The 17574-nt window shown below is 34.2% G+C and overlaps 1 protein-coding gene across 5 annotated transcripts in view; it reads left to right on the forward strand.

Annotated features, from left to right (window-relative positions):
* The first annotated feature begins 997 nt into the window (after positions 1 to 997).
* LOC128214670 (receptor-type tyrosine-protein phosphatase epsilon-like) overlaps positions 998 to 17574 on the forward strand; it is an 85632-nt gene continuing 69055 nt past the window's right edge. For 2 of the 5 annotated variants that reach the window (XM_052921258.1, XM_052921263.1), the window contains exons 1-5: positions 5869 to 5928; positions 6263 to 6371; positions 7027 to 7151; positions 7709 to 7817; positions 9710 to 9774. In XM_052921258.1, coding sequence (XP_052777218.1) covers positions 7070 to 7151; positions 7709 to 7817; positions 9710 to 9774 — 256 coding nt within the window. In that variant the 5' untranslated portion in view covers positions 5869 to 5928; positions 6263 to 6371; positions 7027 to 7069. Of the gene's footprint in view, positions 1030 to 5868; positions 5929 to 6262; positions 6372 to 6633; positions 6699 to 7026; positions 7152 to 7708; positions 7818 to 9709; positions 9775 to 17574 lie in introns of those variants that run through there. The other 3 variants (XM_052921260.1, XM_052921262.1, XM_052921261.1) reach the window with 3 other exon arrangements.

Below are 17574 nucleotides of genomic sequence, written 5' to 3' on the forward strand. Positions count from 1 at the left end.
AACATGTTACACGTACACATGGTAAAGGATTGAAGAGATAGTTTAATTAGACCTAATATAAAGACATCTCTCCATGACATGTTTGCTTGTTTCCTTCCAAGAAACAGCCTTTTCAATGCAATTGAAGCACAGTCTACATGGCAAATGTTGCCCACAAAAATACGATTTCTGTTTTTTTTTCCATTTCGTTTTCTTTATTTACAACGTGACTCATCATTATTCCCCAAATACTTAAACAAGGTAGATATCATAGATCGATAAATTTTTGTGATGATAATAGCATTTGCAAAATAAAATTGATATTTTTGAGAAATGAATGTGCTTCCATGGTTACCGTGGAATCAGTTTCATTTACTGACAGCTTAAGTTAATCTTTAGTATTTCATCATCAGTGTCTGAAAGTATGAATGTTGTAGAACAAGGATCATATAAATGGTAACCTTTTAAACTGAATGGGTGATATTCAACTTTCACTAAAATCAATTCAGCAGCGAGTACTAAACTACACTTACAACATTGCAAGGGTTTATTAATATAAATATATAATGGAGCCAAACATTTGCAAAATGTTTTCATATGTACGCATCAATAAAACAATGGAAACTACAGGGATAGGCCTATTAGTAACACGTTCAAATGTAAATTCGCTTATAGCAACAAGGTAATGACCGGAACCATACTGAACGAGCAACACAAACGTACACACATCACAAACAGACCCCACACGCATAAAAAATAGCTTGATCAATTTAAGATGGGATTTCTGCCTTGGGAAGGTCAATCAAACACGAACGATAAGTTAACTGGGGGTTTAAACTAGTATAAAATTATATATAAACACATAACCTCATACTGTCCTAATATGTATAAATACTTACAGAATTGAAAATAAATTCTAATTAGAATAAACATCAATTTGGAGGCCCTAAAGATAACAGTAAAACTAACATAATTTCAATTGCTCAACGATGTAGACATCACCTGCAAACGAAAGAATAAAGACGAAGCAACAGCTTCAACTCTTAAAACGTAAGTTGCTGTTATTACGATTATTTAATCGCTATTTGAAGAACTCTATTTTAAGAGTATGAAAGATTACTTGAGTAATTGATCAAAATTTTGTTTTTTTTATATTTCAAATATAAAACAAGCTGTTTTCTTACATATTACCATATGGGTAAAAGGAATTCAGAATTTAAGAAGGACTTGTTTTCTAATCCTTTATACATTTTTGTACTTGGTGTTCATATGTGAATTTACCCAAATAAATATGTTTAAACTAAGATGGACAAAAAGAAACTCGTTTTGTTTTATATTTTACACATAATTAATATAATGTACTCATTTGCGTAATTACTTGACAATGTTTAATACTTTTTTCGACGAGGCTGCGGTCTTTGTATTTGACAAGAAGCTATTATAGTTTACGAATATGAATACTGTTATTTTAAGATTTTATCGTGCTTATGTTATGCCATTTAGTCATGGTAATAAGTAAATAACTATAATATATTCATATACGCAGCTTTCAAAAGGGAAAACAAAAACATCCGGTTGTATCGTTGGTTATTTCAATGACATAAAACAGAAAAAAAGAACTATAAAAAAGCGTGATCAATTCCATCAATCAAATCCCAAGTGGAAGACGATTCATTGAAAGGGATATTCCAGAGTCTTCTATATCATGCAATAACCCGAAACCCTATCGACACAAAGACACAAATGTCATATTAGATATACGATCAGCCTGCAAACTTAGACTAATCATAAACAAGGGAATAGACTCTAGGAGTTCAGTTTTCTTTAAAATAAGCAACAAAAAATGCATAGTATAAATTAACAAAACTGTTATTGTTATACAAGGCAATACAGGAAAAGAAAACTAAAGCTTTCGATATACCTATTGAATTGTATTGTAAAACTGAACAAATGGGTCATTTATATATTGTTTTGAAATAATTAAGCAGTTACAAATCTTAACAATTATATTAGAATGATGTAAATAACTGAACAGCTATTTATAATCCTTTAATTTCCAGGATATTTAATTAGTGACTTGTAATATTTTTTATTTTTTTTAGATGCGCTTTTAAAATCATGACTCGGTATTAGTAGTTTTATTCGTGCATTATGTCAATAACAGTACATTTTACATCAATATAGGATATATCACATATCATATGATATTAAGAGTCTTAATAAGTTATATCACAGAAAGTTTAACATGAAATACATAATACTAGATCTACTAAAACAAGTATTACTTCTGGTGTTAATGATAAAGCTATCTAATTTATTACCAAATAAAGTTTTACCAAATAAAGTTTAACATAATAAATGGCATTGCACAGGATAACCCGTAAAGATTTGCACAAGTACAAAAGCTTATTTCCAACGGTCTAAGGTATTAAAGTTGGCATTTAATGATTTAGTGAACAGTATTATATAATATTATATCATATACTCAGATGAATTAAATTAAGATATGACATTCATCACAAATAAACTACTATCAGTATCACATAATTATATAATATACCACACAATTATACAAATAGTTAAGGAATATTTAAAAATTACCAAAGGAACTATATAAAAATTGTGCGTATTCTTAGAAAGCGCACTTATATTTATCTAATACATAACAATTATGAATACAAAAAGACAGACTTTTCAAACTTCTCCATCTCATTTAAGAGGTGAGTTTTGAATAATTTCTTAAAAACATACTTTGATTCTGTGTCTTTGATGTTATTTGGAAGCATGTTCCAATCCCGTATACCATTAAAATAAAAGAAGCTGCTGTAAAACCACCATTATGTGGGACATAGAATTTTAAGTTGGATCTACTGCCATATGAGTGAACTTCGTTACATTTGGCAAAATTATCCTTCATGTAACTTGGACACTTGTCATAATATTTTGTGTATATGATTTAGCCTAAGTTGTCTACAACTTTGTTCGACATTTAAAAAACCAAGATCAGCAAAACTTGCCACTGAAAGCGAGGTTCTACAATAAAAAATATTAATAAAACAAACAATTTTATTTTGTGCCACCTGGAGTCTATTTTTAGACTTCATGGTAAGGCCACAGTACCAAGATGATGAAGCATAGTCAAGATGACATTGAACTAATGCATTACAAAGAGTTTTGCTAAGAGATTTGTTAAAAAATTCACGTTGACTATATAAAAATTTGATTCTAGTGTTAACCTTCTTAACAATATTGTTCACAGTAGATGTACCTGACAAGTCCAAAATTGACCCAAGATATTTGACTGAATCTTGAGACTTGATTTCATGGCCATTACATTGAATGCTGAAATCCCCTATTTTGCCAAGTTTACGTTTGGAGCCAAAAAGAATGCATTCGGTCTTTCCTAAATGAAGGGATAATTTGTTATCAGTTAACCACATGCTGCAGTTTTGCAATTCTTGACCAAGAACTTGTCTAATAATATCAGGGTCTTTATGAGAAAATAAGATAGCTCTGTCATCAGCATAAAGTATAAGTTTGCATTTAGAACTGATGCTTGTATTCATGTCATTAATGTAGCATACAACAGCAGAGGACCTAATATACTTCCTTGAGGTACACCACACACAACTTGATCAAAATCTGATTTGGTATTGTTAACATGAACAGACTGTTTTCTGTCGGTTAGGTATGAGCGAAACCACTCCACCGACTCCACACCCAAGACCTGTAGCTTTCGGCATAAAATATCATGATCTACTGTGTCGAAAGCTTTTTGTAGACCCAACATGATCATGCCCGTAAATAAATCTTTAGAAGATTGTCTACGTATATAATCTGTAAGGTGTATAGGCAGGAGTCGGTAGAGTAGTTACCACGGAACCCGCTTTGATATTCATACAACAAACTATTTTTTACTAAGAAGGATTCCAGCTGAGTGTAGACAGCTCGCTCAAGAATTTTGGACACAATTGATAAAATGCTAACAGGCCTATAATTTGAAACTTCTGACCTACTATTTTTCTTAAAAAAGCGGTTTGACCTTAGCACTCTTTAAGTCATTTGGCACGTATTAATCGAAGACAACATTTTCAGGCGTCCTTGACACAAAGCTCGAGTGTTTCAGTTTCTGAACAAAATCGCCTTAGTTTAAATATATATATATATATATATATATATATATATATATATATATATATATATATATATATATATATATATATATATATATATATATATATATATATATATATATATATATATATATATATATATATATACATGTATATATATATAACAAACAATTGAAAAAAAATTAAAAAAAATATGGTCCGAGCAGTATAGATTTATTAACAGCAGCCATTTGTACAACAGCTTTAATAATTAGTTGCCAAATGGTTATCTTTTGGCTTGTTTAAGTAATTTTATTGGTTATTAGTAATTATTGAAAAAAATAAGATAGATATTGATCGTCCATCCTACAGATTTAGACTTGGATTTATTTAGCAGAACAGATGAAAAAACAAGAGGTCGAAATGACTTGATTAGGTTTCGAAATCTCGGAAGTTCGAAATGTCTTGGATTAACTATCAAAGGGGTTGAAGCTTCGAGGGGTTGACGCGTCGAGTGGTCGAAATATCCAGATACCATTTTGCTATTTGACATTAAATGGGCCCAGTAACCAATAATTCAACAATGAACTGTTTTAGAGTCACAAGGTCAATGCCTAACAAACATCAATCGAGAGACATGATACATCGACTCAATACAAAGTAAATGAAAAAATATTTCGGGCCTCATTTAAGTTTGGATGTAGGAAAAAGTCCAATGTCATCCGCATAATGAACAGGTTTGACAGATGGCGGGAAATCGGAAGCATGTGATTGTTGATTAAGTAAAAGTATGATATTCTACCAGTTTGGATGTGCAGCCTTTTTATGTTTTAACATTTAATAATTATCATTGATTTAAGTTTTATTGGACAAACTTTATAATGTTGTCATTTTGGCCATTTGGTATGTGAGTTTATTGTGACGGAAGTACACAAATTTAACATCTAAGGGAGGAAAAAAACATGGAACTCTATTCTTTAATTTAATTTTGTGTGTTTTTTAAGAAATTAACTTGTTCTTACTGATTTTAAGTAATCTTTGCTAGTTTGAGTTGCCCATAATTGCTGAAAAACAAACAATATAAGAAATTGATGGACTATAAAAGCTTAAATTATTAATTCAAATTAGAAGGGGTGGATCTGGGATTCAATGTTAATGGGGTGTAACTGAGGGGCGTTACCTTTTGACTTGTGCGTCTGACTCAGTACCCAGATTTATTTGGTTTAATTGTATAAAGTTATAACGTTAAGCTGTCATGAGGTTTCTGTTGTGAAATTTGGAGATGTAGCAAATACATATGCTGCATTCACCAATGCCAATACCCAAAATATATACAATTCTGTTTTTAGATCTTTATAATTAGATGACATTATTAATCAATTATTATTATATACTATTAATTTGCAGTTAATATGTATCAGAAGCCATTCAATATCTTCAGATTTATAGCCCCTGAATTGTCAATGTTGAACGGAATTGCCTAAATTGTCCCCTCTACTATAGTAAGAAATGTTTAGCCTTTGATCAACAAATTGTAAGTAACAAACTAGTATGCTACTTATGATAAAAAAGATTTTAAGGGGTAAAAAGAATTCTTTTTGTAGCCACTATATTTAAACTGCAAGATATTTGACAATTATGCAAAAGAAATGGTAATCTGCAGTTTATGTGTGCCTCATTATATCATATCTGGTTGTCAGTCTGTCCAAGTTAAGAATTAATGACATCATTTACCAACTTCCCATACAGCATTATCTAGTGTTATTTGCATAATTATACATTTATGGCGTTGGATAGAATAATGTGAAGTTATTACACGGATATTTGCTCGTTGTTGGTTTGTAACTATTTGATATTTTTGTATTAGAGAATAAGAGGAGTTATAATAAAGTCATTGACTGTATACATGTGTTATATACATGTCTCAATTTTGAATGATTTAGTAACTGTTTGCAATATAATTTGTGGAACTAACGTCAGTAGGTACCAAACCTTCGATATTTTAATGTTGTTCTGGCAATAACCCCACAGTAGTTTTATCCTTATATATATTTATTTTTTTAGCCGTTTTCTCTGTTTAAACTTAGAAAATAATGGCTTGCTTTGAAAATTATACATTTATGTTTTTAGAAAATATTCAAATATTTTATAATAAATTGTTATTCTTTTAGTCGACTGGAGAGACGCCATCCTAACACATGACTGGCCTTTCAAAGGTGCATTAGCAGGCTGCAGTTTGTTTTCAATTAGTGGATGTTTCAATATTTAACTATTAGATTGGTAAGAAAATTTGTTATTATGTAAATCCAAAAATTATATTGTCCATACTCTTTGGCTTTTGCTATCTGCATCATTCTCTAGTTTTATGTAATAACATCACAAACATACTTTTTCATTTTAAGACAAGTGTTTTAATTTTTCTCAAAGTTGAGGAAAACATCTTTAATTAAGAAAAAAAACAAGTAGGTAAATGTGTCTGTCAGTTAACTGGCTATGTTAATTAGATAGATGGCTATACATACTGTTTATAAAGCTGGAGACGAATGTTTCTCACATTTCTGATTGTATCTGAAAAGATGGTCGGAATTGATTAACAACTTTTACAAAGTTTGATATAATTTCTTCTAAACTTAAGTAATTCATTGGGCCACAGTTTATATTCTGTGGACATTCTTATTGGTGTAATTTATTTACTGTTGTAGTGTTGTACAAAAATAATATAAACTTTAAAAAGTTACTGTTGACAAGAAATAAGATAAAAACTTATATCTAAGTTATGCATAAAAGTTACGTTATGTAGCTTGAACACCAGTTATAATTATTGTTGAAGAATTCTGGTTTTGTAAATGTTGGATAAAAAAACAAAAACAATGAAATCATTAATCTCGGAAATTCAGATTACAGTGAGATATATACTGGATTTTTTATCTTGTAGGATTTGATTAGGCTTTGTTGGGAGATTTAATGCCGAAACCAACATGGCACCAAGTTTCGATGCACTACACACAGAGGTAGCATTGGACTCAAATGAAACTGGATTGGTTAATTCAAGTACTCTTGGTAAGAAATAATATTTTGCACTTTTAGAATAAACATTTTATAAATGAATGACAATTAATTAGCTCTGAGATCTTAATTATTAATTCAATGTTTGTTAATTACTTAGTAATTCATACAGATCTTGTTATTGAGACCTTTTATCTGGTTCATCATCTTAGGGATCTGAATCTTTACATGTCTCTCATAAATCTTGTGTGCATCCTTGCTAAATTATTTACAAAGCATTTGGAAATCAATGTTGAATTTAACATGCACTGTTTTTGTGTGACTTGATATTATCAAAGGTAACAACAAAAATGGTCAGATTATTTTTACTGACATTGTTAAATACAGTCGAACCGGATTGGCTCAAACTCACAGGGGCTGGCAAAAATACCTCCAGCCTCGGAAAAATCGAGCCAAGTGGAATTGTTACATTCAATAGTAAAAAATTGGTCCTTTACATCAAGTTCAAGCCAACGAGGAAATCGAGCCAAGCAAGTTTGAGCCAATGGGGTTCAACTGTAGTGGCCATATGCTAAAGTGTTGATTATTAAGTAGTTCCTCCTTGTTTTTAGGTACGGAAAGCCTGTCATCGAGTGGAGGCCACGAGAAGTTGACATGGGCTCTCCTCTGTGCCTTCTTCATGATATTTGGGCTATCTTTTGCTACTGGATGCTATTTATGGTAAAAATTGTGTTCATATTTCCGCTTGGGCTTTTTTTTACCTACTATACTCTATATCATATTTAAACAGAAGATAATAATCAATTATGCCTATTATATACATCTATATGATAAAAGCTCTCTTAATCACTAAAAAAGGTCTTTCGCTACAGACAACAATAGCATAATTCATAAATACTTCATGTAGACCATCTTCGCGCATGTCAACTGTCAGTCGGTAGACCAAACCTTGTCTGATTGGGAACTAGAAAACACTAGGCCTAACAAACTCCCAGTTCCTCCCCCGTAATCCTGACGATAAATCGAAACCTGAATAAGTCAAGCACTCAAAACCATCGCCACCGGTCCCTAATTCACAAATCATACACAAAAGCTTATGATTAATTGGAGGTTATAATTTTACATATTTCCCTGAGAGCGTGTTCAAAGTCATGCTGAAATTGAACTGATAATCTGTTCCCGATTAATAACTAAAAAAGGCTGGGACGGGGGACCTCAAACTTGATGGGCAGGTTAGTCATGACCAGCAGCTGACTGCAATTCCAAGTCACATTTAGATATAAGCAGAGTTGAAAAAACCCAGAGAGAGATGCAAAGATATTCGTGTGCCATACCCTGGTAGTTTTCAAAAAAGCCACATTGTTCTTTAACGTAGTGATACATAGGAGACAACATTCCTTTGTGTAATCCAGTAATGAGTACTCCAATTATCCTCATATTACTTCTAATACTGAGCACCAGGTAAGGGAGGCACTGGTACAAATAAAACCTTTTGGTTTGATGTCCATTCAAATCTTGACCTTGGATCAAACTGACGTGATCTTTTTTAGCAAGTGCATTCTTGATGAATGCATGCACTTATTATTTCACCATAGTATTAATGATATCGTACCATATTGGAAAGTGTTTTCTTTGTTTTTGTTCATTAAGTAATTCTTTTAGCAGAACAGTAACCTGATAGATGTTACCCTGCAATTGGTAGCATGCAAATTAAATGCAACAATATTCACTTACCCACACGCTACTTATTGAATGCTGTCCTTGAAACAGTCTATTTTCTGAAGTCGGAATACGACATTAAATATAGAACGTGCAGTTTCACTAAAACTTTCTTGGTTCAGCCAATGTATGAGAAGAAGTCATTGAATCTAAGATAATAAGGTATGTGCTAGTATAGTATAGATACACAATTTAATTTAAAACATACCCTTGGTTCATGCATGCATGGACAAACCCACCTTTGTCCATGTAAATAAAAAGTGTATTGATATACACTTGCATGGGCCAAGCCACCTTTGCTGACAAACCCACCTTTGTCCTTGCATGCATTGACCAAGCCACCTTTGCTGACAAGTCCACCTTTGTTCTTGCATGCATTGACCAAGCCACCTTTGCTGACAAACCCACCTTTGTCCTTGCATGCATTGACCAAGCCACCTTTGCTGACAAACCCACCTTTGTCCTTGCATGCATTGACCAAGCCACCTTTGCTTACAAATCCACCTTTGTCCTTGCATGCATTGACCAAGCCACCTTTGCTGACAAATCCACCTTTGTTCTTGCATGCATGAACCAAGGGTATGTTTAAAATTTAATTTCGTATCTATACTTAAACATTCCTTATTATCTTAGATTTAATAACTTCTATTTATACATTGACTGAACCAAAATTTAGTGAAACTGCTTGTTCTATTTTTAATGTCATATTCCGACTTCAGAAAAATAGACTGTTTTGACAACATGGTACAAAACAGTTACTACACCCACTACCCTCACTATTGTGTATAATTTCAATAAATCTGATAGTAAGTGTATACTATTAATTAATACTTGTCTGCATAAGATGATCTGAAACCAAGTTCCACTATGATGACATTTCTTTGAATTTACAGGGATAGGAGGAACCTGCCAGACAATGTCAAGAGAAGAAAGATTAGAGAAATAGTTGGCAGAAGAAGTTAGTACCAAATTATTTTCAAATTAAAACATTTTATTTGATCTGTCATTAGTAAACTTTTGATGGATTTTATTTTTTAAAGATTGATTGATGCTGTATTATCTATGGTCTTCTATACCAATACACTTTTTTATTCACTTCAATAGGATTAAAGTTTAGAATCTGTTTTATTTGTGCATAGATGTGTATATTGATGTTATGTATTGGAGATTATACTTTGTTCTCAAGGTCTGTCAGAGATATTGGTATGGAACTCTGTGGAGTATTTTGGTGTAGTTCCAGTGCTGTCTCCCTTTGGTGGCTGTAGATATTAGAAATTTAATATTTATCAATGTTAAATATGTGATGTTTTCCCTCTCAAATCCAATACATAGTTGTCACATGTTTACTTGGAGATAGTAATGTTAGAACCAGATGTTTTATTCTTTTATCAGCAATGTTGCCCTATATAGAACAGAGAAATTAATATTCTTTGCCATCACGTTTACAAGCGTAAAAATAGGATCTTTTAATGTTCTACTCCTTAATGAGATCGTGTCATTGAGTGCAGAGATGTTGCTGTGGAAAAAGTTCAGGGATTGAAATGTTATCAGTGTAAAGACAAGACATCGTTTCACCAGACAAGACATCATTTCGCCAGACAAGACCTGATTTCAAAGACAGCATTTCACTAGACAGGAAATTATTTGACTAGACAAAACATCATTTCACCAGACTAGACATCATTTCATCAGACAAGAAGACACTATTTTACTAGACAAGACATCATTTCATCAGACAAGATTTTACATACAAGAAGACATCATTTCACCAGACAAGACATCATTTTATTAGACAAGATCTTTCAACAGACAAAACAACATTTCACCAGACAAAGAATAATTTTATCAGACAAGACATTTCACTGGACAAGACATCATTTCACTGGACAAGACATTTCACCACACAAGACATCATTTCACCAGACATGACATCAGTAAACCAGACAGACATGACATCATTAAACCAGACAAGACATCATTAAACCAGACAAGACATAATTTGATTAAACAAGACACCATTAAACCAGACAAGACATCATTAAACCATACAAGACATCATTAAACCAGACAAGACATCATTTGATTAAACAAGACATCATTTGATAAAAAAGGCATCAGTTCTCCAACATAGTTAACATTGTTATTCATATTAAATTGTTAGGATGATGTAGGTCTTTTGTCTTAATATGAATTAGTCTGAAAATGGGTTGATAAGATAATCATTTTTCAAGATATTTAAGTGCTATTCAACATTGGATTAACATTTCTCACAGATTCAGTAAATTAGTTCATGATGCATTTTTATTCCTATCAGAATACAAACTGATATTGATATTCAATCCCGAGATTATATAAACATATACATGAAAAAACTGTCTCTGTAGATTAATGGCATCTCTCTTATAAACAGTAGCTTGAAGCTATCAAGGTCTGTAATGGAGATAGCGGATATGTATGGCAGTGTCATCAGTCACTGTCCAATGTGCCACATAGACCTCACTGATGAATGCTCATGTTTGCTTCCCAAGTTAGATAGGTACACATTTGCTGTTCTCTTCTGTCCTCTGTAGTTAATGTTGAGTCCCCATGACAGGAGTTTCAGTCTGTTTATAGTTTGCTGAAGTTTCTGTGCTTTGATAATGTATCTAGCAAGCATTTTTTTTTGCTTGTGTTCTCTCCTAGTCTGTTTCAATACTGTGTTTACCATGGCAAAGGCATGACCAAAATATAGCTTCACCCTAAGTATGTTGTACCTCTTGGTGAAAGCATGACCAAAATATAGCTTCACCCTCAAGATGTTGTACCTTTTGGTGAAAGCATGACCAAAATATAGCTTCACCCTCAAGAAGTTGTACCTTTTGGTGAAAGCATGACCAAAATATAGCTTCACCCTCAAGATGTTGTATCTTTTGGTGAAAGCATTACCAAAATATAGCTTCACCCTCAGTATGTTGTACCTCTTGGTGAAAGCACGACCAAAATATAGCTTCACCCTCAGTATGTTGTACCTCTTGGTGAAAGCATGACCAAAATATAGCTTCACCCTCAAGATGTTGTACCTTTTGGTGAAAGCATGACCAAAATATAGCTTCACCCTCAAGATGTTGTATCTTTTGGTGAAAGCACGACCAAAATATAGCTTCACCCTCAGTATGTTGTACCTCTTGGTGAAAGCACGACCAAAATATAGCTTCACCCTCAGTATGTTGTACCTCTTGGTGAAAGCATTACCAAAATATAGCTTCACCCTCAATATGTTGTACCTTTTGGTGAAAGCATGACCAAAATATAGCTTCACCCTCAAGATGTTGTATCTTTTGGTGAAAGCACGACCAAAATATAGCTTCACCCTCAGTATGTTGTACCTCTTGGTGAAAGCACGACCAAAATATAGCTTCACCCTCAGTATGTTGTACCTCTTGGTGAAAGCATGACCAAAATATAGCTTCACCCTCAAGATGTTGTACCTTTTGGTGAAAGCATGACCAAAATATAGCTTCACCCTCAAGATGTTGTATCTTTTGGTGAAAGCACGACCAAAATATAGCTTCACCCTCAGTATGTTGTACCTCTTGGTGAAAGCACGACCAAAATATAGCTTCACCCTCAGTATGTTGTACCTCTTGGTGAAAGCACGACCAAAATATAGCTTCACCCTCAAGATGTTGTATCTTTTGGTGAAAGCATGACCAAAATATAGCTTCACCCTCAAGATGTTGTATCTTTTGGTGAAAGCATTACCAAAATATAGCTTCACCCTCAAGATGTTGTATCTTTTGGTGAAAGCACGACCAAAATATAGCTTCACCCTCAGTATGTTGTACCTCTTGGTGAAAGCACGACCAAAATATAGCTTCACCCTCAGTATGTTGTACCTCTTGGTGAAAGCATGACCAAAATATAGCTTCACCCTCAAGATGTTGTACATTTTGGTGAAAGCATGACCAAAATATAGCTTCACCCTCAAGAAGTTGTACCTTTTGGTGAAAGCATGACCAAAATATAGCTTCACCCTCAAGATGTTGTATCTTTTGGTGAAAGCATTACCAAAATATAGCTTCACCCTCAGTATGTTGTACCTCTTGGTGAAAGCACGACCAAAATATAGCTTCACCCTCAGTATGTTGTACCTCTTGGTGAAAGCATGACCAAAATATAGCTTCACCCTCAAGATGTTGTACCTTTTGGTGAAAGCATGACCAAAATATAGCTTCACCCTCAAGATGTTGTATCTTTTGGTGAAAGCACGACCAAAATATAGCTTCACCCTCAGTATGTTGTACCTCTTGGTGAAAGCACGACCAAAATATAGCTTCACCCTCAGTATGTTGTACCTCTTGGTGAAAGCACGACCAAAATATAGCTTCACCCTCAAGATGTTGTATCTTTTGGTGAAAGCATGACCAAAATATAGCTTCACCCTCAGTATGTTGTACCTCTTGGTGAAAGCACGACCAAAATATAGCTTCACCCTCAGTATGTTGTACCTCTTGGTGAAAGCACGACCAAAATATAGCTTCACCCTCAAGATGTTGTACCTCTTGGTGAAAGCACGACCAAAATATAGCTTCACCCTCAAGAGGTTGTATCTTTTGGTGAAAGCATTACCAAAATATAGCTTCACCCTCAAGATGTTGTACCTTTTGGTGAAAGCACGACCAAAATATAGCTTCACCCTCAAGATGTTGTACCTCTTGGTGAAAGCACGACCAAAATATAGCTTCACCCTCAGTATGTTTTACCTCTTGGTGAAAGCACGACCAAAATATAGCTTCACCCTCAGTATGTTGTACCTCTTGGTGAAAGCACGACCAAAATATAGCTTCACCCTCAAGATGTTGTACCTCTTGGTGAAAGCACGACCAAAATATAGCTTCACCCTCAAGAGGTTGTATCTTTTGGTGAAAGCATGACCAAAATATAGCTTCACCCTCAAGATGTTGTACCTTTTGGTGAAAGCACGACCAAAATATAGCTTCACCCTCAAGATGTTGTACCTCTTGGTGAAAGCACGACCAAAATATAGCTTCACCCTCAGTATGTTTTACCTCTTGGTGAAAGCACGACCAAAATATAGCTTCACCCTCAAGATGTTGTACCTCTTGGTGAAAGCATTACCAAAATATAGCTTCACCCTCTAGATGTTGTACCTCTTGGTGAAAGCATTACCAAAATATAGCTTCACCCTCAGTATGTTGTACCTTTTGGTGAAAGCATTACCAAAATATAGCTTCACCCTCAAGATGTTGTACCTTTTGGTGAAAGCATTACCAAAATATAGCTAAATCCTCAAGTTTTGTGTTCCTTTTGGGGGAAAGAATGACCAAGATGTAGCTACATCCTTATTTTTTTGTTCCTCTTGGTGAAAGCAAGCCTTAGCTACTTCCTCAAGGTTTGTGTTCATCTTGGCACAAGCATGGCCAAGTTATGTGACTCATTTGGTTACGTTTTTTCTCCTTTTTTGTCCAATTGCAACACCATGTCCAAACTAAAGGTACATGGTCATATTAGGTTCCTTATGGCAAACGCATGACCAAACTATAATTATGTACATCATCCAGTTTTTAGCTCCACTGGCCGAAGGCCATGGAGCTTATGTCGTCACAGATTGTCCGTCGTGAGTGCGTGCGTGCGTGCGTGCGTGCGTGCGTGCGTGCGTGCGTGCGTGCGTAAACTTTTACTTTAAACGACATCTCCTCTGAAACTGATAAGCGGATTTTGACAAAACTTCACAGGAATGTTCCTTTGGTGGTCCTTTACCAAAATTGCTCAAATGGTTCCGGTCCATTGCACAATATGGCCGCCAGAGCTAAAAATAGCAAAATCTTTAAACGACATCTCCTCTGAAACGGTTCGGAAGATTTTGATGAAACTTGACAGTAATGTTCCTTGGGTGGTCCTTTATTAAAATTGCTCAAATGGTTCTGGTCCATTGCACAATATGGCCGCCACAGCTAAAAATAGCAAAATCTTTAAACGACATCTCCTCTGAAACGGATAGGCAGATTTTGATGAAACTTGACAGAATTGTTCCTTGGGTGGTCCTTAACCAAAATTGCTCAAATGGTTCTGGTCCGCTGCACAACATGGCTGCCAGGGCAAAAAAATAGAAAAACCTTTAAAGAACATCTTCTCAGAAACCGATGATCAGATTTTGATGAAACTTAATAGAAATGTTCCTTGGATGGTCCTTTATCAAATTTGCTTCAATGGTTTCGGTCCACTGCACAAGATGGCCCCCAGAGGTAAAAATAGAAAAACCTTTAAACAACTTCTCCTCAGAAACTGATGATCGTATTGCAATGAAACTTGACAGAAATGTTACTTGGGTAGTCCTTAACCAAAATAGCCCAAACAGTTCTGGTCTGCTGCACAACATGGGCACCAGAGCTAAGAATAGAAAAAAACGTTAAACTACATCTTCTCAGAAACCGATTATCAGATTTTGATGAAACTTTACATAAATGTTCATCGGGTTGCCCTTTAACCAAAATTGCCCAAATGGTTCCGTTCCGCTGCACAACATGGCAGCCAGAGCTAAAAATAGGAAAAACCTTTACACCACTTCTTCTCAGAAACCGATGATCAGATTTTGATGAAACTTGACAGAAATGTTCCTTGGGTGGTCATTAACCAAAATTTGTTAAATGGTTCCAGTCCACTGCACACCATGGCTGCCAGAGCTATTAAAGTAAAAAAATTTTTTAAATAACTTCTCCTCAAAAATTGATGATTGTATTTCTATGAAACTTGACGAAAATGTTCGTTAGGTGGTCTTTGCTTGAACCTTTTGGCCAGTGGAGTACAGGCACTGATGTGCCTCTTGTTATTCCTCTTGGAAAAAGCATTGCCAATCTATTACTACATCCTTAAATTGGGAAAAGCAGGACTAAGATATAGCTTCCAGTTTTGGTCCTCTTGGCATGGCCAAGCTATAAGTGCACTGGTGATCCTTTGCTTACGTTTTTTATGCACCCACTTGGAGGGGTGGGGAGTATAGATTTCCGCTTGTTGTCTGTGCGTGATTCTGTTCGCAAGTTTTATGCAAACTAGTGTCATTCAAAATTCAAAAACAATTTGACTTAAAGTCTAGAAAGGAGAGAGTAATGGCCCTTCAAAATTCAAAAACAATTTGACTTAAAGTCTAGAAAGGAGAGAGTAATGGCCCTTCAAATTTCAAAAATTGCCATTTTCAAACTATTTTGTTTGAGAATCTGAGAAATGGAATAAATGGATTTTTTTTTTCTCATTTCTGGTCTCATTGCAGCATCATATAAAGCTACATTCATGTTCTACATTGTAAAAGGGCTTAGCTACATTCATGATCTACATTGTAAAAGGGCTTTGCTACATTCATGATCTACATTGTAAAAGGGCTTTGCTACATTCATGATCTACATTGTAAAAGGGCTTTGCTACATTCATGATCTACATTGTAAAAGGCCTTTGCTACATTCATGATCTACATTGTAAAAGGCCTTTGCTACATTCATGATCTACATTGTAAAAGGCCTTTGCTACATTCATGATCTACATTGTAAAAGGCCTTTGCTACATTCATGATCTACATTGTAAAAGGCCTTTGCTACATTCATGATCTACATTGTAAAAGGGCTTTGCTACATTCATGATCTACATTGTAAAGGGCTTTGCTACATTCATGATCTACATTGTAAAAGGGCTTTGCTACATTCATGATCTACATTGTAAAAGGGCTTTGCTACATTCATGATCTACATTGTAAAAGGGCTTTGCTACATTCATGATCTACATTGTAAAAGGGCTTTGCTACATTCATGATCTACATTGTAAAAGGGCTTTGCTACATTCATGATGTACATTGTAAAAGGATTCATGATCTACATTGTAAAAGGGCTTTGCTACATTCATGCTCTACATTGTAAAAGGGCTTTGCTACATTCATGCTCTACATTGTAAAAGGGCTTTGCTACATTCATGCTCTACATTGTAAAAGGGCTTTGCTACATTCATGATCTACATTGTTAAAGGGCTTAGCTACATTCATGATCTACATTGTAAAAGGGCTTTGCTACATTCATGATCTACATTGTAAAAGGGCTTTGCTACATTCATGATCTACATTGTAAAAGGGCTTTGTACTTGATAGCAAAAAAGCTATAACTACACTTATGATCTCCATTGCTTAAATTTTTGTTCTTAATGTCAAAATGATTCTTAGAATCCAAAGTCAATTGCTATATTTCCCTTTTGTTGAAAGTTTAGAAATTGTAGATGACATTAAATTCTGTTTTTTACATAAATTAAATCATTTTCTTACATCTGTCAGCCATTGTAAAATCTTTTCCAATTAATGCCATTGTCAACTTGTTTGTTTTTCACAGGCAATTTACATTACTTGCACAAGATTTATGATGACATTGATGACAATGGTAAAAACTTAAACAATGGCAAGTTTAAGATTTTGCAAGGTCTAAACAACAACTAATGCTGTTTTGCAATGCTTTCATTGTTTGAAGAATTGTATTTTTTCATATTGTATTTTTTCATATTGTTCATTGTTTTATCAAACAAAGGGCCAACTACAATGCTGTTAAATTATGCTTCCAAAATAATTCAACGTACTACAAATCTGGCTATTTGAAAAGCAGTATCCTCAATGACCTCACTTGTTTCATCAACGTCACATACATATTTCTGCAATAAAAAACATCATTTGACTAATCACAAAGGTTGTCTTATTAAGATCAGATGTATTGCGTTCATTGGAATATGACTG

This window comes from Mya arenaria, chromosome 13 (genome assembly GCF_026914265.1).
Source record: "Mya arenaria isolate MELC-2E11 chromosome 13, ASM2691426v1".
Classification (NCBI taxonomy): domain Eukaryota; kingdom Metazoa; phylum Mollusca; class Bivalvia; order Myida; family Myidae; genus Mya; species Mya arenaria.